The sequence below is a fragment of the Hydra viridissima genome, unplaced genomic scaffold (assembly GCF_058129835.1).
Source record: "Hydra viridissima isolate aposymbiotic clone 2 unplaced genomic scaffold, HvirCarnegie_v1 scaffold_11, whole genome shotgun sequence".
Taxonomy (NCBI): Eukaryota; Metazoa; Cnidaria; class Hydrozoa; order Anthoathecata; family Hydridae; genus Hydra; species Hydra viridissima.
In genome coordinates, this window is record NW_028324310.1 from 12,698,564 (window position 1) to 12,720,366 (window position 21,803).

Below are 21,803 nucleotides of genomic sequence, written 5' to 3' on the forward strand. Positions count from 1 at the left end.
GGGTCTCTCCCAAATATACCTCTGCGAGTGAGTACCGCATAAACGTATTTCCCGAGAATATCATGCGTGTGCATCAGCTGTGAGGAGTACATATGCTGTGTTTTCCACTACACAAATCTAAAGTTTTGATATGTTCTATAAAACATATCAACTTTAAAAGCACCTTAAAATTTACATCAAAAAGTGAATTCATTTAGTTTTTTTTATCAATTCACAAGATTTTTACTCGTTTTCTACAATCTGTTGAATACCATCGAATTCGTCGTTATTTTAAAAAAAAAAAAGGCTTCTTGGGTTTCCTACAAAATTTAAAAATTGTTCGATTTTAACAATTTTAATTTTAATTTTTACAATTCAGTTTACAGATTTCAAAAACATTTAGCAAATGAGAACTTTTTGCTAAGCGGAAAAAGTATCTTACAGTGCATACCGAGTAAAAAATATTTATACAACAGCCGATGTAAAGTTTTTATAAATTTATTACCTTTTTGTATTTGTTTTTTTTTTTAATTTTTTATTTTGTTTTACTTCTATCCAGCTAAAATGCCAAAGCGAAAGGTGGGATGTTCAATGCTTGCCTACGTCACCCCGTTTAACGTCTTGGCGATAAATAGTCCATCAACCCGACGGATCTGCCTTAAGGCCCCTGGATTATCAAAAACGAACAAAAAACGAAGAAATCGACAAAAAAAAACAAACTCTCTGCCTGACTTTAGCAGCTATATGATCGAGCGAGTATCAACGGCCCACCACATTGATTCACCACATTGGATGCATCACTTTTTCGGATGAGCTTTATGGTACTACACTTGATCTTAGCCATTAGGCCGAGAAGCGATTTGATGATATATTAGTTGATATATTAATTGATATATTTGTTGTTGTTGTTTTTTTTTAATTGTATTACAATTGTTAAAGTTTTGTTTCTGTTGAACAATAGTTTGAGACAGGTGTACTTAGGGGGCGAAGAGATCCTCACCCACCGAAAAAAACTGTTTAGAAATCTTTTTTTGATAAATATAGTTTATTTTTTTTTACTAAATTTGTAAAAACGTGTTATAAACAAAAAAATAAATTCTTCCTGATTGCTAAACACTCCCTCATCCTACTTTTTTTTACCAATAAATAAATGCAAAGCCCTACAAAAGTAACGGAGATGAGATTTTAAAGCTCTATAAAAGTAACGGAGATGAGATTTCAAGCCAAATTTTTCTTTTTAAAAAGTGTATTCATCATTAGGCATTTTTTTTATCTTACATTGTTTTATTCTTAACTTATCTCTAGAAAGCATGCAAAACTTTTTATAATCTCCAGAAGAAAACTATCTTTGATAAGTAAGCTTTGATAAGTAAGCTCCAGAAGAAAACTATCTTTGATAAGTAAGCTTTTAGATTACTTTCCCAAAAATTAACCCTTGATATCTTTTAGGTCTCGAAGTTAGAAAATGGCTACAGCTTCTTCAAATTTAAACAAAAAATCGAAGATAAGGCGAAGCCTCGCATTTTTAACTTGAAACGTTGACAAAAACAGCTCCTTTAATTAAGTTTAAAAGAAAGCTATTTTAGTTCATGAAAATATTATTTTTGCTATTAAGTTTATTTAGTAAATATTTTCTTTCAAATACTTAAATGTTTTGTGCATTTATATTTATTCGTATAACTGACAGTTATGGTTTGATTGACCTGACTAACTTTTTTTTTCTCTCTTGTGTATGAGGCGTTATTTATAATTTAAAAGCGGCGTTCCGAATTAATCTATACACCATAAATTATTTAGTCTTAATAAATAAAAATTGTTTATATACAATCCTTACTATTTATACTGAGTGACTATCATCTTTAATTAAAACCTTTATTTCAAACGAAATTCTGCAGAATAAACAAAAATCGACTACCTATTTTTACTTTATTGATTATAATTGGTAGCGATAACGATATATTTGTCAAGCATTCATACTATATAAGGCACTCGCCAGTCTCCTTACTTAAATATAAAAACGATGAATAGGGGACTCTCCATTCATCTTTTAAATTAAGTGCCGCGATTTATAGAAATATGACGTTTCGGTATTGGTCATTTGACATATTATGGCTAATGGCTTAAGGTTTAACGTTTGACAATAATTTAAAGTCAAGAAGCCGCAATAAAGTAAAAATGTCAATATTTTTACTACTAAAAACGTATCTTGTATCTTTTATAAAACCATTTTTAACTGTAAAGTTAAATTAGCTATACATATTTCATAGTTTAATTCTCATAAAGTTATATGTGGTAGTAAAGATAAACACAGCTAATATATGTTCAGTAATATTATCCAGGTTATGTTATATTGTGATATCTGTCATATTAAAGGTAGATTAATATTATACCTAGTATAAGGATGTATGATGATTCAGATGATGAATGCTATTGTTAATATATTTGTTATTGTTACTTTTGTTGCTGTTATATATACTAAATATAGTTTATATAGTTTTTGTTTAATAATGTATTGTTGTTACATATTAAAAGCTAAAGATCAAAATTGTTAGTAAAAAAATAAAAAAATTTATTCTCTACATTTTATGCAGATATCCTTTACTGTTTTTAGTAATAGTTATTTTAGTTCATTACAAATTATAAAAAATCATTCTTTGCGAAAACTATACTATACACTTTTGAAAAATAAGTTTGTGTTACTCATATACCAGTACCTAAATATATATTCTATGCCTAACAAAAACACATCCTTTGCCTAATACATTTATTTCTTATATTCCTTATTTATGTTTGTATAATTTAAATACATTGTAGCAGTTTGTTTTGGCCACTGTTTTAGATATATAAATTTTTACATATGCAGTTTAAATAATGTTATACATAATTTTTTATAGTATATGTTTTTATATAGTATTTCAGATATACTTTAGATCATTCAGATATACTTTAGATCATACATGCATGCATTAGCAGTCAGAAAGATTTTTTCTTTGTAATATTTGCTCATGAAAATTGATAAAAAAATTTTATAGATAATTAATGTGAATTGTTGATTTTGATGTAATTTCTATTATTGGAGTTTTTACAATATTTAGGCATCGTTTACACTTTTTTGTTTAAATGATTTTCAAGCAATGCTTAAATCATATTTCATTAAAATGTACATTGGGAAGACCAAAAGAAAAACCACTACAAACAAGAACTTTTAGTTCAAAACTCTTAAGAGGGTTTTCTGAGCAACAAGTAACAATTTAGTTTGAACATTGCTAGGCAGGAGTTTGTAATGATTTTAAATGTAGACTGATAAAACAAATTAGAGGGAGACTTAATGTGACCAATAAAAGAGAAGAAAGGATCATCACAAAGCTTTCAAGAGACAATTCAAGTAAGCTAGCAATGGGTTTTGAGGGATTTATAAATGATTATGTAACTAACATTAAGTCTCATTGGATCATCTTGTGAGTATTCATGTTAAACTGTCATCATTTCTTACTAAAACTCAGTATGTGTTATGTTGCTGAAGTGTAAACAATATATATTTAACAAAAAACAATTTTTAGGAAGTGCTGTTATTTTGTTTAAGTGTGAAGAAAAATGCAGATGATGGACATTGATTGCTGTGTGAAATATATGGAGAACATGCTATATTATTTAAAACATGTGATTATTGGTTCCAGCCTTTTAACTGTGGCAATTTTACACCAGCAACAAAAAGCTCAAAAAGAGGCCATTAAAGTTTCAAAATAGTGAGTTTGAGGCATTATTGACTCAAGATTCATGTCTAACTCAAGAGAAGCTCGCTAAAACCTTGAGTGACTCAACAAGTCAAAGTTTAAAACTGTCTCAATGCCATGGGTATAGTGCAAAAACAAGAAAATTGGGTTCTATATCTCAAACCATAAAATGTTAAATGCTATTTTTTCATGTAAAAATTGTTCCAAAGGCAAAATGAAAAGGGTTTTTTCCATTGAACCAGGACATGAAAAGTGGATCCTCTGCGACAACCCATCCATGCATCAACTACAAAACCAAAATTCATTATTTATGGCAAAAATATAATGCTTTGTATCTGATGGGAATTAGTGATCTACTATGAGCTACTCCAGCCAAATGAAGCCATTAATAGGGAACATTACCAACAAATATACCAAAAGACATGACAGTGATTTTTTAGGATGAAAATGCTCAGTCATATTTCACAAATTTTTCAAGGACTCTTTGGAGGCACTTCAATAGGATGTCCAACCCCACCTTCAACCACTTGTTCTGGTTGATGACTCATGGCCTGGCAAAGCAGCACTTTGCTTCTTACAAAAAAGTCAAAAATTAAATTGATTCTTGGATCACTTCAAAAGACAAGAATTTTTTTTAACTAATTATCTGTATGCCTCCTGAAAAATGGGGAAATGTTGTAGCTAATACTGTTTGCCAATATCTCAGAATAAAGCTTTAAAGTTACAAAAAAAGCCTTAAAACTTATTTGTACCCCCAATGAAAACAGAAAAGCCTAAAATTATTTTCACACCAGATGCAGGCATATATGCTTATGTGGCTGCTCCTATTGAATATTTTACATCATTCAGAGTTTCAATAGTTAGGATTTCTATTATGTTTTGAAACATCTTCAACTAAAGCTGAAAACATCAGAATCATCTAGATTTTCAGAAGTTGTATATTTGCATGATGGGCTAAAAAATCTACAAAATATTTTAGAAAAACCTGCACAATAATGGTTCAACCTTCTTTCTTTAATCATATAAAGAATTAAACCTGAAGTATCTTTTACAAAAACTAAACTGTGAATCATATCTTTATCCCCTGAAATCAATGATTCAGTTTTGACATTATAAAAATCTAATTAACATGTAGCTTTTCAATCTGACTGGATTGATAAATCCAGTCAGAGTGAAAAGCTACATAGTTAATTAGTGCTCTAACACTTTCTTCTTAATTTTTGTTGTAGATTGTTGCAAAGTAGCTTAGTCTTTCTTTTACTTAGAGTATTTGAGATTTCCATTTTAGCTTCTAAAGAAAGTTTTTTAGATGATTGCACTGCTAGATTTTTATCCGATATACCAACAACAACAAGAAGGTTGTTTTTAAAAGTCTTTAGAGGAAACTTGTCTCTAGGTTTCATGTTGTCTCTTCTTTTTGCTCACTGTATACATTTCCATGATTTTCTACTAATTTAATCAGATTTTGAAAGGTAATGTACAAGTAATTGTTGAAAAGTTATGCATTAAATGACCATGAGTTTTTGTGCTGGACAATAATGCAAAGCATGAAGCCAAGTTAGTGAAGGAGAGAATCCTGTATAATGTCCTAAAACAGCTCTATTCACATATAGTCACCAAATATAAACCCAATTGAGGAATTTGGAAAAAACTTGAAGTAAAAGAAAACAAACTTTTGATTTGTCTTTTTTTTGTTGCTGTTGTTTTTTTTGTTTAAATAGCTGGCAGGAGTGTTGGCATAGCAAAAATTTTATTACTAAATATACTAATTTTCGTTATAAATATACTTTATATATGCACAATGTATTATTTCTGTCCGCTTTTTTGTAATAGAACAATTTTTACTGTATATAATATGATATAAAAGTATATCTAATACTAATGATGATGTTATTTTATAATTTATTCACTGTTAGTTTCAGGTTAACAAAATTTTATATTTTCAAATAATAATTGCCATGTTAATATACCTGTACAATGTCTTGTTTGTATACCTGTGCTTCTTCAGTTCATACATATTAGCTCAAGAAAATGGTAAGTTTTTTATAAAGTGATAATGACGATGTTGGTGGTGGTGGTGGTGGTGGTGGTGGTGGTGGTGGTGGTGGTGGTGGTGGTGGTGGTGGTGGTGGTGGTGGTGGTGGTGGTGGTGGTGGTGGTGGTGGTGGTGGTGGTGGTGGTGGTGGTGGTGGTGGTGGTGGTGGTGGTGGTGGTGGTGATGATGATGATGATGATGATGATGATGATGATGATGATGATGATGATGATGATGATGATGATGATGATGATGATGATGATGATGATGATGATGATGATGATGATGATGATGATGATGATGATGATGGTGATGGTGATGGTGATGGTGATGGTGATGGTGATGATGATGATGATGATGATGATGATGATGATGATGATGATGATGATGCAATGATGATGATTTTTCTTTTTAAAATATAATTTTTACTTAGATGATCCACGAAGTCCTTTAATTAGACAAAACCCAGCTTCTACAAATATATCAGCTGGTGAAACATTTCAATTAAATTGTTATAGCTATGGGACCTTACCTCTAACTATCCAATGGTATAAAGAAGATAAAATTATAGTAAAACCAGTGCTTACTGATACTGGTGCTCTAGTAGTTAAAAATGCACAGAGAAATGATGAAGGGTCATATAAATGCATTGTAGAAAATCAATATGGCAGAGCAGAAAGCCCTCCAGCTATTGTGAAACTTTTATGTGAGTTAGTTTTTATGTTTTAAAAATGTTTTTCCACAAATTTTTAAATGAATTATTTAAAAAATGTGTTTTAATAATATTAATTTTCAAACAAATTGTTTTTACACTTCATAAAAATATTTGTGTAAAAACAATTTGCTAAAAGTTTTTACAAGGTTATTGTATTAGTTTTTTTTATTTAAACTTTATATTAATATTTTGCAATAATTGATAAAATTATAACATCTTTTCATGCCTAAGTGAATTATAACATGTTTACATGCTATAGTTCAGTTGGCAGCATGTTTATTTACAAAGTTTCAAAATGTCTAACAGCTTAAGTATAAATTGAAGTTTGAATATTCACCCCACTCAAAAAACATAAAAACTAGGTCTTTTAGATAAACCGTAAAAGGTATGAAAACCAGGTCTTTAATCAAGTATAATAGAATTAATTAATTAAAGGAAATAAAGATAAATAAAATAGTTTTTACATTCTCTATCAAAGTCCTGTTGTATCCATTTAACATTAAAAAAAAGAAAAATAAACTTGTGCTTGGGGACCTCTAGCATATTCTTTAAAAAAAAAAAATACTTTTATTTGAAAATATTTTCAAAGTGATATTTCATTTTGATCTTCAATATTGCACCTAAACTTTATGGGTACTGCTCAGCTTCAGTCAAAAACATTATTTTCAAAGTTTCAATCATTTTAAAGAGATCTATCCTTTATAAAAGTTCCAACAATGTAATAAAAGGCCTTGGACAGATTAGAAAAGAAAGGTATGCAAATGGAAATCAAGCACCAATCTGATCATTAATATGTTTATTAGTGCTGAAAGAATTTTTCACTACAATCAATTTAAGCTAGGATTATTGTACAATTATAAAGATGTTAAGTACAAAAGCATTCAGATTTGATGTCATTTTCACATTGTTGAAAGCCATTTTGAATCACCTAATTACAATTTTACCACTTTTGAATAGCTGTATTAGAATTTGTAAGTGCAATAGTAAGGGTTTTATGGAGGAATTCAAAAATGATTTCAGAAAAGCAAGCTTTTTCAGCATTACATTAAATTAGTGTGGTTGCAAAAACAGACTTGACTTCTATTTGACATCTATTGTTATTTCTTGGTTTTTATGGCTTCTCCTGGTTTTTATGGGTTCCTTTATATTGATTGTATTTTATCATTAATTTTATTAGATCTTTTAAGCTTATGAAGGATTGTTAATACAATGTAGCATAAAGATCTAAAGCCAGATATTTTAAATAATTGCTGCAAGACTTACAATTCGTCTTTTGCTGTCTTCACCATTTTCTTCTGTATTCATGGTTTCATCAAAGATACATAAACTGTTTTTTTTTAACCTCTTTTGACAAAACTAGTTGTTTGTTTAGCAAAAAAATGGATTGGTAAAACATTTAATAAAATATCTGTGAAAGCATTGTTGTGAGCTGTTTTTCCATTAATCTGAAAATTTCCTGGGCACGCTTCAATAGAGATTTTAATAATTTTTATGTGTTTGTATCAATATGCTTAGACAATCAATCTCTTTTGCTGCATTACCAAGGTGTAAATGAGCTAAAAAATATTTTCTGAACAAATCATAGTAGCAAACTGGAGATGTGAAAGTTAAGAACTGTCCTAATATATTTTTACAAGTTAATTACATGTTATACCACAGTTTAATTTTTTCTTGTATTGAGTGAGGATTTATTGAATTAAGACTTTATTACATGATGTGAGCATAATTCTTGCAGATGCTGATTTGTTTTTGGTGATTGTAAAGATTTTTTGTTAAGATTAAGATTTACCTATACAACTGCATGCATAATCGAGGACAAATGTTTCATTTAGAGGTATATTTTTGAAAACTTTCATAAACAAATTTTGGCTTATATCCCAGAAATTGCTGAATCTAAGGGCTATTTTTTTTGTAAATGCAAGTGATGAAAAAACTTATTTCAACACTGTCAGTGTATTCTTATATTTCAACACTGCCATTGTAATCACCACTTATGTTCAGTTTTAAAATCATTAAGTTGTTAATTAAAAAAAAATTTGCTGAATCAGCTTTTTTATACTTGCAATATTTTACTCAAAGCAATCAACTCTACTCTACAACTGAGAAATAAATTTGAGAATACTTAATTAAAGCATTTTGTGTTTTGATTTTTCCATTAATAGTGAGTAATAAAAAAAGTTACTTAGAAATATTTTCAATTAAGAAGCAGCATTTGGTTTTCCATTGTTAACGATTAAAATACGAGTTTCTATTTGGCCTGTCAAAAAGAATTTGGAAAATTTAATCCGACTTCAACTGATTGCTGTTCAGGCAAAAAAATGAGTTCGATGCTCATTCCAGTACCTTCCTTAGTTTTGTTTGAATGCTTCTATTGCAATTTTATTTCTATGATTTCCCAGAAATATAACTGTGATAGAAGCTATAAAAGGCAAGAGAATACCACTTTTTCCATCAGTCAAAAATGAAGTTTAACAGCTATATTTGATGTTGCTTACTTTTTTCAGTTTATCGGAGGATATAATGCTAGAGAGGCAGTTCAAATGACAAAGAAAGCATGCTCTATTGCTTCTAAACACATCCATTATTTATGACTGGTTTGCAAAATTCATTGCTGAATATAAATGTGTGTCATCATGTGTTGATAATGACATGCTGATTCTGTGCTCATAGTAAATTCTCATTAGACTTCTGAGTTAGGAAGAAAACTCAGGTATTGATTAATTACTATTTCCAAACCTCCTGCATGAGACAGGAAAAGTTAGGCATCTGGATAGATGGGCTCCATACAAATTGTAGAAGAGAAATAAACCATTATTTGCGCATTATTGCAACTTTAACACAAGATTCTTCAAAAATGACCCCACTTGGGCAAGATTTGATGGACCAGATTTGGTGGTTCATCATGAGGTAATGAGAAGTGGGAAATAGTTCCTTCCAAGATTTACTGTGCTAAGCTCCAATTCAACTGTGAATTTCTGTTAAAACTTCTTCCAAATGAGTGAAGAAAATCTAACAGGTACTGTGGATCTGGAATGAAAATTTCTAATTTGCCATGCTTGCCAGACATCTCTTCAGCAGATCAATTATTTAAAGCCATGGAAAATTTCATAAAAAAAAAGGAATTTCATAATAATCACAAAATGAAGTAGGATATTAACAAATTTCTCAACTTCCATAACTGATAGTTATGGTAAAGAGGCATTGTTTTGTTAAAGGATTGATGACAGAAGGTCATTGATTGTGAAGATGATTATTTTGACTAATAAAACCTTTTTTAATCAAAAATGTGGTGTACTTTATCTATGAGTCATTTTCATCTGAATATTTTTGACCGAACTTATAGATAACATATTCTTCTTCTGTTTTTTAATTTTTTTTAATTTTTTTGTTTTTGTTTTTGTAATTTGTATTTTTATACCAAATCCTATTTCTTAAAATAATTCACAAAAAAAATGTAAAAAGGAATTATGATTTCATATCACTTGGTTCAAATGCTGTTTTAAAATAGTTAGGTTTACTTCCTATTTTTTTTGAAATTATGAAATTATAAAAATTTTAACTCTCTGTTTTCATAATGAAAAAATGTTCTCACTGTGTTTTTACATTTTATTGGTTGAGTTTTTTAAGCTTTTAAAATTGATTGTCTACCATGATATTTTAAAAATTATGCTTTTTTTTTTTTTATAGTTATTGATAAGAACTTCTTCCAGAATCCTGAGAATGCAACCAAATTACGTGAACAGGAACACACATTTAAATGTATAGCACCAGATGGCTTCCCTATTCCTTTTGTATCATGGCTACATAACGGAAAGCCACTTACAACAGATAATTGGAGTGTGAAAAATGATCGTTTTGTTTCTTTACTGAAACTTTCATATTTGACTTGGAAAAACCGTGGAGAGTATCAATGTAATGCAAGCAATATTGCAGGGTTTGCTTTGAGTGAAGTTGCAACATTAAATGTTAAAGGTATATCTATTCAATTCTGCATAAGCTACTTTAAGTATTTTATGTCTTTTTATTTAAAATAAGTTTCATCATTTTTAGATTTACTTTTTTATTATAAGTAAAAGCAATAGTAATGCTCTTTGATTAAAAAAAGGAGGTAGTTAAGTCAACTCAATGGTAGTGTGTGCTAACTTACAATACTCGTAGTGTGTGCTAACTTACAATACTCATAGTGTGTGCTAACTTACAATACTCGTAGCGTGTGCTAACTTACAATACTCGTAGCTTCACTGTCCAACACATCTAAGTTATAAGTTAGTATAATAAAAAATCTTAAAAGAATTTTTGCTAGAATTCAGCATATCAATTTTAACTAGCTTTTAAAATTTACCCCAAAATACTTATGCAATCTCAACAGTAAAGATTTTAAATACATTATTGTGCTAAGGTCTCAATAATTCCCCAAGTAGAAAAGGTGGTGGTACTTGTAATAAATAATCAAAAAACTTAAAGAAGAACAAGCAGTGAGCATTATTAATCTAACATCTACCTATCTATTTGAAACAAAGTATATACAAAAAAGTTAACATATTCCACAACTAGGGATTTTTTTCTAATATTGTTGAAGGAAAAATGATAACTTTTTAAATTGTTAAGGTTCATCAACTTTAATTTAAGTTCACAGGTTAACACACTACAGTCACTAATGGAAATGTTTCTTCTAAAATTTGTGTATTAACCTTATGATTACAATTTTAAGTTTTACAAAGTATTCTAAGTTTTAAGTAAAATACTCTTTATTTTATTTTCTAGTTCCAGCACCTGTTATAATATCCAAAAAAAATCTGACAGAAGTATATGAAGGGGCTGTTGCAATACTGTATTGTGAGGTGCAGTTCTATAACTTGAACCCTGATCGCATATGGTCCAAGAAAGATGGTATTCTACCAGAAAATGAGCGCTTGAAATATTCTAAAAATGGTCTTCTAGAAATTGCAAACACAAAACTTTCAGATAGTGGTGTTTATGAGTGTGTTGTTTCTAATGATGCAGGAGCTGATAAATTTACAAGTCAACTGAGAATATTCAGTAATAGTTTTACATATTAAATTTAAAATTTTGAATTACTCAGCTTTTGATTGAAATGTAACTAGTGTACTGAGCAAAATAGCTTTAACACAGTACTTGTATATGCAATATATATATAACAGTATTTGTGCATGCAATATTTTTCTTAGCAATATTTGGATATACAATATTCTTTTATTATACAAGGACATCCAGAAATTGAAGTTCCCCCATCAGAAACAAGCGTTGGGGTTGGATTTAAAGCAACATTTGACTGCAAAGTTGTTGGTGGTAAAAACCCAATCATTACATGGTACCATCTAGGAAAAGACTACAACTATGTCAACAGTGCTGGGTTTACTCCAGATAGAATATATGTTGACAGTGAATCTCGTCTGGTTATTTTAAATGCTAAGCTTTCAGATAAAGGAGAAGTTTATTGTTTTGCCAATGATGAAGAAATGAAGTGGTCAAGAAAGTCAGATTCTGTATTATTACTGGTTATTGGTATGTTCATACAGATGTCATAGTTCCATTTCAAATTGATCAGTTGGTAGTGACCTGAACCACTGCAGCATGGTCTTCTTAATTTCTTTTGCACACGTAAAATCATAAAAAATTGAAAGATCAATTGACAGCTTGTTGTATTGATCAGTCAAGCTGTTTATAGCCCTGATCTAAACTAACACAGCAAGTTGGTGTTTAAAGGTTTGAAGAAGTCTCTCTGAAAGCATGATTTTATGTGTGCAGAAAAAATTAAGGAGGAGTTTTTAATTGAACAGTACGCAATCTAATTTATGATTGTGGTTTAGATGATGTTGCAGAGGCACCTCCTGTTGTGACTGTCTTACCTGAGGTAATATCTGATGTGCGTGAAGGTGGAGCATTTTCTGTGACATGTACCACAACAGGAAAAGGTGATATAAAAGTGGCATGGTATCTAGCAAGCAAATCACTTTCAAACGGTCCAACAATATCAATAGTAGAAATTAAAAACGGAAAAAAGCTCTTTGTTAAGGATGCTACATTACATGATTCAGGGACATATAGGTAATAATAATTGTAAAAGGATTTTTATTTTATTTCTGACATTCTTTGTTTTTTAAAAAAAAATTTTCCTTCATTTTGATGCTAAAAATTTTTCAGGTGCATTGCTGAAGGTAAAGGAGGTTCTTCACAAGCTCAAACGCAAGTTACTATTTTAGGTCAGTCTAATAAATTTTAAGTCAGTAATTGATATACAATAAGGCGTGAAAATGTAAAATATATTTGATCTAAAATATGGATTCCTATATTTTAGATCAAATATATTTTACTTTTTCTAGTGGTGTTGGTAATGTAAAAATTCTATTGTGTTTTGAAGTATCTTCAATCATAATCAATCATAACTAAAATTAAAATGTAGTAAAAAAGCAGTTAGGACATTTTTTTTTTTATTTTTGGTTTGCTAATTTCTTATTTATTCAATTTGTTCAGACTTTGCATTGATAGTGATTGATTCTCTAAGTGTTTGATGATTGATTTGTAATATTTTATCAAATTTAATCTTTCAATTTTTGTAGCCTGTCCTTTGTTTATGCCTTTAAGACAATGCTCAATCTCCATATCATACTCTGAAAATAACATTTTGAAAAGATCACATAGTTTGCAATTATTATTTTAAAATAGCGTACGATCCAATATTTTGTGCCATACATTGTGTAAGGTTTGAATCATACAATACAAACAACGTTTTGCAGTATTTAGGTATCTTAAAACATTACAAAATATAAATAAATGTAAGTAAAAATGACTACTTAATGTAAGAATAATTTTCATTGTTATACACAAATCATATATCATATTAACTTTTAGCATAAATGTTTGTTTAATATGTATAATAGTTATGGTGTACAGAACTTTTTTAAAAAATTTTCATGGCAGCTTGTTATACACATCTTTTTTATTGCATTAGTAAGCAGTTAATGGACATAAAAAGTAGCGCTGCTCATTCTTTAAATGTGTATGCATATATATTTTCTACTGAACCTCAATGATAAATATTTAAAAAAGTTATGGTATAAAAAAGTCATGATATAAAATATTTGATTAAAAAAAAAAGCAATGGTATAGAACAATTACCGTCTGTCAATAAATTAGCAGAGTATAACAAATATTCATAAATAATGATAAGTAACAAATGCTTTTCAACTTTTAGAATCTGATAACAAGCTTCCAGCTCAAGTGGAGAATATCAAAGTCACTGATATACAAGCTACCTCTGTAAAGATTCTATGGGAAAAAGCTATTCCACATTCTCTTGCTCCAGTGACAACTTACGTTATCACAATAAAGGAGATACCAAGTAATGAAACAACTAAAACAACACATTTTGATATGAATTCTTTGGAAAGGGTCATTGGCAACCTTTTTCCAAACACTTATTATGAGTTTTCTGTTGCTGCAAAGAATAAAAATGGAGAAGGAATGGCTGGATTGTCACCTAAAATTAAAACATTGCCAAATGTAGAAAGTTAGCTATTATCATTTTGACAACTTTAGTTTTTTTTTTTTTTTTGTTTTTGTTTTTTTTTAACTATTAAAATACTTTGTTAGTTACTTTCTTGCTAACATAACTGTTTAAAAAAAAAAAGAATTTTTACACAAGAACATATTCAAAAAACCAATATACTTTATCATAATCAGTTTTTTTAAAATAGGTAAAAAAACACAAAAATGTTTTTAAAAGCATTATTTTTACATGCAGCACAAATAATTTCAATATTTTTTTTTACATGCCACACAAATAATTGATGGTCATAATTGTTTTTTTTTTTTTTTAGTCCCTTCTATTGATAAACTTGAGAATGTTGTGTTAAATGTGCATGTTGATAAAATAACAACAGAAGGTGTAGAGGTGAAATGGGATGTAGGTATTTTTATATTGATATTGAACTAAAAATGAATGTTTTTGTGCTGAATGGAATTGGATTTTAATTTTGGTTTTATTTTTGCAAGTAAGTCAATAAAAGTTTTGCAATTAAAAAATACATTGGAAATATGTTCAATTACATAAACTATTAGTGCATTTACAAAAATACTTATATTTTGCAATTACAAATAGGTTTTAGCATAAAGAGTTCTTGCAAACTTTATGTTCTGAGAGTGCAACAGTGATTCTGGGACTTTTTCTTACTACTAGACTTACAAAATTTACAAAATTATTTATAAAAGAAAAGTTTGAGATAAGTTCCTTGCTTAACTTAAGGTTTGATTACATTTTTTTCAATGAAAGCCTGTAGACATGGATAGGAGAACTGGCAATTACTGATGAGGTATTCCCTCATCAGTAATTGCCAGTTCTCCTGTCAATTGGTTTATTGCTCACAAAGATGCCAGGTGGGCACTGTCAACTTTTTTAAAAAAAAATCAATTATCTCTTCTGTTCCTGATGCAATCTACAATAAATATCCTTTTATTTAAGAAGATTTTTACCATTGATGAGCTATAGCTCTATAAACAACTCAAAGTTTTTTTGTTTCATTTTGTCAAAAGTTAACTGGCAACACTGAGAGTTTAACTGACAACACTGACACCTTAGTAAGAATTGTTAGAGTCATTCTCACTGTCTTTTTGTCAAAAGTTCAAACACTTTGGTAGTCAACTTCATCAAAACTTCAAACACTTTGGCAGTCAACTTCATCAGAACTTCAAACACTTTGGCAGTCTTTCTACTGGAATTCTTCTTGGCATCATTCTTAAGTTGTTCTGTGAGCAACAAACCAAACTTCTTGTCAACTATCTTGTTCTTAGTTCATCATTATCACTTTTTTTTTTTTTTTTTACTGTACTTTTAGACACAACAAACATCCTCAAATTTAACGATTTAGTTCTTTTTGCCTTCATTTTTGAAGTTTTCAAATCAAAACTGTTTTGACATGAAAAAAAGCAAGCATAAAAAAAAAACACAAAAAAATCAAATCTTTTTAAATCATGCAGTTTTTTAAAAGTCTGCAAATCGCTGCTGCCCCTTGTATATTTTGATAAAATAAGGTTGTTTTATATGCTAAATTATTTTTTAAAAAAAGTTCTTTTTCCTATTATCCATTTCTTTTTTTCTTGTTTTAACTTACTCTATTGATTTTTTTTTTTTCTTTTCTTTATGATGATGGATACTTGAAAATTAAAGTTGAAGATTTTTTTAAAATGATGTTTACTTGAAATTCTATTGTCTAATGTTTTTTAATTTAGTATGTAAACCCATCCCGAATTACCAGCTATATTCTTTATTACCGTCGAGTGGGGGATAGGCAGTTTAAAACTCTAATATTAAACATCAATACAAACAACTCTTATAAATTGGAATCTCTTTCCCCTGAAACACAATATGAATTGCAGGTTAAGGCTGCAAATGACAAGTATGAAAGTAAGCCAAGTCCTCTAGTTAGCTTTCACACATTACCTCAAGGTAAGCAAATTATTTGTGTAGGAATACTTTTTCACTGCTGCTTTTACACAGCTAATTTTACACAACTGCTTTTGGTTAAAATGATTCCTAAAATGTTTTATTTTTTATTACAATTTTTTTGTTGTTTGCTTGAGTTTTATGATATTGTATTTTATAATAAGTATTATTATTGTATTATATTGTATTTTTAAATTTCCAGAAAATAATTCAAAAACTTTATTTAGCTTTTATTCCAACTTCACTATCTGCAACATTACAGAAGACTTTTGATGATGAAGTCATGGTCAGATGGACGCCCCCCTCTAGTTATGAAGACCAAGTCAAGTATTATAAAGTAAATTGAATTATGTACTTTTTCTGCTGCAATTCAAATTTTGTTTCTCTTTTTCCAAGTCTTTAATTCATTTCACAATTATTCCTGTTTCTCAATTTTTTCTGTTGCTTAAGAAAATTCTTTGTTTGACACTCTTCAAAGTTTCCTTTTGTAAATAATTTTCATAAAATATGGCAATTTTCATAAATTATGTTTGAAACAACATAAGCGACATCATTTTTGTGAGTTTCAAGTTTTTGATGTATTTTATCATATCAAGATTATTTGTCTCAATGCAAGTGGTGTTCCTGCTTTTGCCAGTGCTGAGGTTGAACCAAAGGTAGTCAAACACCTTCTGTTTGGAATTGATGCTAATCAACCTTATCAAATAAGTGTTGAGGCATGGTTGAATTCTGGTTCTGTTATACGTAGCAAAAATCAAGTTGTTATTCTTCGTAAGTAAAGTACTTATTTTTTGACTTTTTGTAAGTAAAAGATTTTCAGTTGTTCAGTAATTTCAGCAATTTGTATTGAATATTAATATTATTACATATTTATATAATTGCATACTATGTGGGCTTGGTCGGGAAAGGCGTGCGATCACACTCTAATCTTGACCACGCATACAATATTTAGTTACGACAACTTGCCCACGGCTTCATATACTTTTTGAAATGTTCTCAAAACATCTTAAGAGCCGTGGCCAAGTTGTCGCAAATAAATATTTTATGCGTGGTCAAGATTAGAGTGCAACCGCACGCCTTTCCCGACCAAGCCTTACTATGTAATTATGAATATGAATAACAGATATAAATTTACTAGTGAAAGAATCAAATTAAGATAAACATGTTTTGTTTTTTTTAATGTTTAAATTACATTTAAGAAGTTTGTTTTCTTTTTTTTTCTGTTTTAAATCTTTTTAAATATTTTTTGTGTGTTGGTTTAGGTTTGTACAAGAATGGCGATTACATTGGTTCATCTGTAATTCCTCCAGAAGAAAAAGAACCAGAAAAAAACGATTTTTTAAAGTTAGTTCAGGAAACTTGGTTCATCGTTGCTGTTGCAGTTTTTGTTGGGTTAGTCATTATAATTATCATTATAATTGTTTGCTGCAGACGGAAAAAACGCAATCACAACTTTGATTCAAAGCATTATGAAAGCTCCAGAGGTAAATTTTTGTTTGTTTTATGTTGTTATTTTTTTTTTTTTTTATCTAGAATTTAAACAGAGTTATTATGAATGCCAGTTGCTTTTGTTTAGGTTTGCTACAGACCAGCCGTTCAACTGATTTTCCTAATACAAGTTTAAGTCGAGGGTGAGTTTTAAACTAACCTAACTGAGGAAGATGTCTTGTTTTAAAATCATAATCATTAGAATCTTTTTCTTTCTTTTTTTTTGACCTACAAAATTATTTAGCTTAAGGATATCTTCTAATGACTAAATGTTCCTCACTAGAGGTCCGTTACGTGATCCAAACTTCTCATGGAGTGAAAGCCGAAATAGTGATGTTTTTGCTAACCCTAACAAAGGAACCATATCTGGTTGCTGTAAATCCCAATCAGACAGTTTGGAAGAAGACTTTCCTAATCGTGTTCATATCAAACCTTCTCAACGTAAGTGGGTTTTTTCTCTCGAAATTGAACATAAAGCATCACAGTTTGTTTGTTTTTTCCAATTAGTTTTTTAGAAGGAAAAAAAAAAATTAAACTTCGAATTAATTTGTTAACAACATTGTTAATAATGTATATAACTAACAATTTTTTGTATATAGCGCGAGTACGTCATGAAAGTATTGAGTTGAGAGGTACTAAGTCTAGTAATCAAGATGTCAGTGTCGTCAAGGAAAGCAATATTGGTGTGGCTTTAAGAAATGGTAAATTTAGCGTTTCTTATCTTTTTAGATTATTTATGCGTTTAGTAAGTCTTTCACAAGAATTATCCTTTTTGTTTACTGATACTTGTATAGGTGCTTCTCTGTTAACAGGTTATATGGTTGACGCACCTTTGAATAATGAACGTCATTTACCACGAGACGATATAAATGATCGTTTCAATAGTGATGCAAATCAGTTACAACGTTACAAAGCTCCCCAATCTCCAGATATACCTGTTGTTTCGTCTAATTCCACCAATTTAACAAAAAAAGATTCGCGTTACCAAACTAATTCTTTTGAGCGTCGTCATGCTGAGATAGTGCGTACAGCTAATAAATCATTTCCCGACGCACAGCTTGTTAATGTTTTAGAAAATAATCCTCAAGCAACATGGAAGCGAGAAAAAGACTCTGTTGCAAAAACGAATGTTAAATCTCCTGGAGAAAATACTTTACGCCGAATGGGCAAAGCTCCATTTAAACCTTTACCTAAACTAGAAGTTTTAAATTGGGCAGATGGACTACCAGATCCTGCAAAAAATGACGGAAGTCAGCAATCTTCTCCTAAACAGTCTTCAACTGCCTCAATGTTCGGGGATAACACGGAGTTGCGACCAGAATCTCGAACATCCCATGGTGGTTCAAATGGGTCTTTGAATAAATATCCTTTCGAGAAGCGTCGTCGTCGAACATCTAATGCTTCATCTATGATGTCGTCAGAGTTGTATCAGTCGGAAATGGATCCATCTGCTTATAGTGATGTAGCGTCAGAGCGTAAATCAAAGAAAAAAATTGCTCCTCCACCAATTGATCTAGATGGACTAACAAGTGACATACTTTTACAATGGGCAGATAGTGTCACTAATTCTAGTCCTAGCAGTAGTGGTTCTTCCTCCCCAAGTCGATTAAGTGGCATCAGTAGTGAAGGTTCTTTTTATACAGATGCTGATTTTGCAAACGCAGTTGCTGCTGTTGCCGAGTGTAATGGTTTTAGTATGGATTACGATTATTCTCTGCCTGGTATGCCAAGCTCCCAACCTCCACTTTCTTCAACACGAAATACTAAGATGGATAAAATTGATCAAGTTTTAGCACAACGGTCCAAGTTAAGAAATAATAAGCGGCAGGAGTTTGTGCCTCAGATTTCTATGAGCAATTACCTGACCGGGTCGTCAAAAGGTCCGAATAGTGTACAAAGTTCTTCGGGAATTCCACTTTCAACGCGTGGTCGTAAAAATGTACGGTACGGCACAGGCTTTCAAGACGTTGATACTGCGTCAAATTCCTCCACACCTCTAACTGTTAGCAATCTAATGCATCACGATTCAAGTTTGGAGCGTTCAAAAAAACCATTAGTTGTTTCAAATCATGATACAAGTCTTGAGAGAACTAATCGCCGTCGACCAGAGCATGCAACTTCGCTTGAGCGAAGCATATATAAAACTCGAAACAAACAATCAGCTCCTGATCCTCCTCTTTCTTTGACCTCCGCTTTGGAGCGAAACGAATCAATTAACTCAAATTCAAAAGACTCCATAAGTTCATCAAATAAGCATGACAGTGAAGTGGAAAACAAACCAGGAACTGCTGAAAGATTAAGATCTAAAAGGTATTTGAACGGTCACAGTTCAAGCAACCAAAGTACTCCTAGTACTATAAGATCTACTGAAAATGAATTACAGAGTGAATGCTAATTACTCAATGGAAGGTTTGTTTTATAAACCTGCCGTATGAGAGGCATGGTCAGAAATTGAGCAACACAGAACGGTGTTGTTTTAGTTCCGGCTGAAGCTGACTTCGAGTGTTAGTAGTTGGAATGCATTGTTCAGCAAGCCGTTCCGTTGTGTTTGTTTTAAAGAGCGCAATTTCAGTTCTAAAAATGATATTGCATCGCAACAGACTGTTTATGAGTTTTATTTTTCGATGAATTTATCCTTTTTTAAAAGCTATTTTAAAATATATTTAAAGAAATCTGCCATCTCTTTTTTTTTTTGAGGATGTCATGCCAAAATATAAATAGAATAACTAAATAACAAAAATATTATCAAGAAGAAAATAAAACGTTCAAGGATGACAAGTTACAAAGTTTGCAAAGATTATATTTGTAATTAATTGATTTTTATATAGTCATATTTTTTTAATTTTTTTTTTTTTTTTTTTTTTTTTTTTTTTTTTTTTTGCTATAGCTTGCAATGATGAAATTTTCTTGAATGGATTTAGAAATCGCCAAGGGCATATAATTTTTATTTTTTATTTTTGTTCGAAAGAGCAGCATTGTCTCTCTAAACACGGCTTCTTGTTTTCCGTAAGGAAGTACATTTTTAATCTTAAGTTAGTCATCTTGAAACTAACTATTTTTATTGGAAAGAATGAGTTGTATTATGTTATTTAATAAAAGATATTGTAATTTTTCTGGAAACTTCCGTTATTTAAAATACTGATAATTTCATAATTTAAGCAACTTTTCTTTTTGTCGCCTTTGCCTGTATTTTTGTCGCCTTTGCCTACATTTTTTACCTTAAAAAGATTTAGTTCTAGTAATTATTTTCATCGGTATGAGAAAAAGAAGAAAACTTTTTAAGTTTTTATTGTTATTTATGATTTTTTCATGTTCTGTCCAAACGTCTATGTTTTTTTTTTTTCATCTGGCTACTGCTGTTTTTAAGAATTGTTTACAAAAAAAATCAGTTCGTAAAATTAAATCGAAGTCATTATTCACTCTTGAGCTACGTCTCAAATATTGAATTTGTCTAATTTGTTGCTCTTAGTTACGATTTCTATAGAAAATAAATTTGGGAGTTGAAAAAGGAAACACATGATTATACCAATTAGGAATATAACTTTGTTTTTTTTATTTGAAAAAATAAGCATCAGTGGCAGGAATAAGTTCTTTATCTTTCTCTCAAGATGAGATTAGTGATCGGGTTAGTGTCCTCAGCTTGTCAAAGTCTTCTGCTGAACTGTTAGCATCTAAACTAAAGGAAAAGCCCCATTTCTAATAGTGTTTGGTTTACATTCTACTGAAGCAGACATCAAATCTACCAACCTCTTTACAGAAAGTTGAAAAGTGAAAGGCTATTGACAGCAGTAAATGTCTACTGATATGTGCTCTGTTGCTTAATGACTACCAGTCTGCCACTGTGCCAAACGCACACTAAACTCATAAAAAGAAGTATGTAAAAATACCTTTTACAAAAAAAAAATGATTCGTGTGATTGATTTGTGCCGAATTGAACATGGTGTAATTTTTACTCAGACATGCAAAGCGCATGGACATCACTCAATGAGCAAAGTTAGCAAAAAGTTTTTCTTCATTTTTAGAAGGATACAGAAAAAATGATCCTGATGATGCCATTATCAAAAAAAAGGATGGTAGAGAAACTACAGGTGAAACCTGCATTTAAACCACAAAAAAGGAGTAAACGTGGGAATCGTCATTTTACTAAAAATTGCTCACGATGAGACTTATACCATTCGGCGTAACATTTTTAAAAAAGGTACCCTTTTGGATGCAATTAAAAAATATCAATAAAAGAAATATTTTACAGTTGGACAGCTATTCAAAAATCTGGAGTTTTTGCATAATGTTGCATAATGTTGACAATAAATGAGAGAAAATGAATTTCTTAAATTTTGTTTAAATCTTCTAGCTCAAGCTGATTTCAAAATCTGACATTTGGTTGTTCTT

General features: G+C 30.2%; 1 protein-coding gene across 1 annotated transcript; it reads left to right on the plus strand.

Annotated features, from left to right (window-relative positions):
- Window positions 1-5,612: 5,612 nt before the first annotated feature.
- LOC145191126 (roundabout homolog 1-like) lies at window positions 5,613-20,154 on the plus strand. Its single transcript, XM_090066450.1, has 17 exons — window positions 5,613-5,747; window positions 6,182-6,454; window positions 10,151-10,435; window positions 11,228-11,503; window positions 11,690-11,989; window positions 12,295-12,532; window positions 12,629-12,687; window positions 13,680-13,994; window positions 14,305-14,390; window positions 15,713-15,929; window positions 16,154-16,263; window positions 16,523-16,697; window positions 17,189-17,410; window positions 17,503-17,557; window positions 17,698-17,855; window positions 18,014-18,115; window positions 18,227-20,154. The coding sequence occupies exons 1-17, from the start codon at window positions 5,672-5,674 to the stop codon at window positions 19,807-19,809; spliced, it is 4,530 nt and encodes a 1,509-aa protein (XP_089922576.1). The 5' UTR covers window positions 5,613-5,671; the 3' UTR covers window positions 19,810-20,154.
- The last annotated feature ends 1,649 nt before the right edge of the window (window positions 20,155-21,803 follow it).

What these genes read in the sequence shown, in the direction of transcription:
- LOC145191126 (XM_090066450.1), top strand. Translation starts at nt 5,672, where the DNA reads ATGTTAATATACCTGTACAATGTCTTGTTTGTATACCTGTGCTTCTTC. An exon ending in TGCAACATTAAATGTTAAAG is followed by an intron (nt 10,436 to 11,227) that starts GTATATCTATTC and finishes TTTATTTTCTAG; the next exon opens with TTCCAGCACCTGTTATAATA. An exon ending in GCATTATGAAAGCTCCAGAG is followed by an intron (nt 17,411 to 17,502) that starts GTAAATTTTTGT and finishes GCTTTTGTTTAG; the next exon opens with GTTTGCTACAGACCAGCCGT.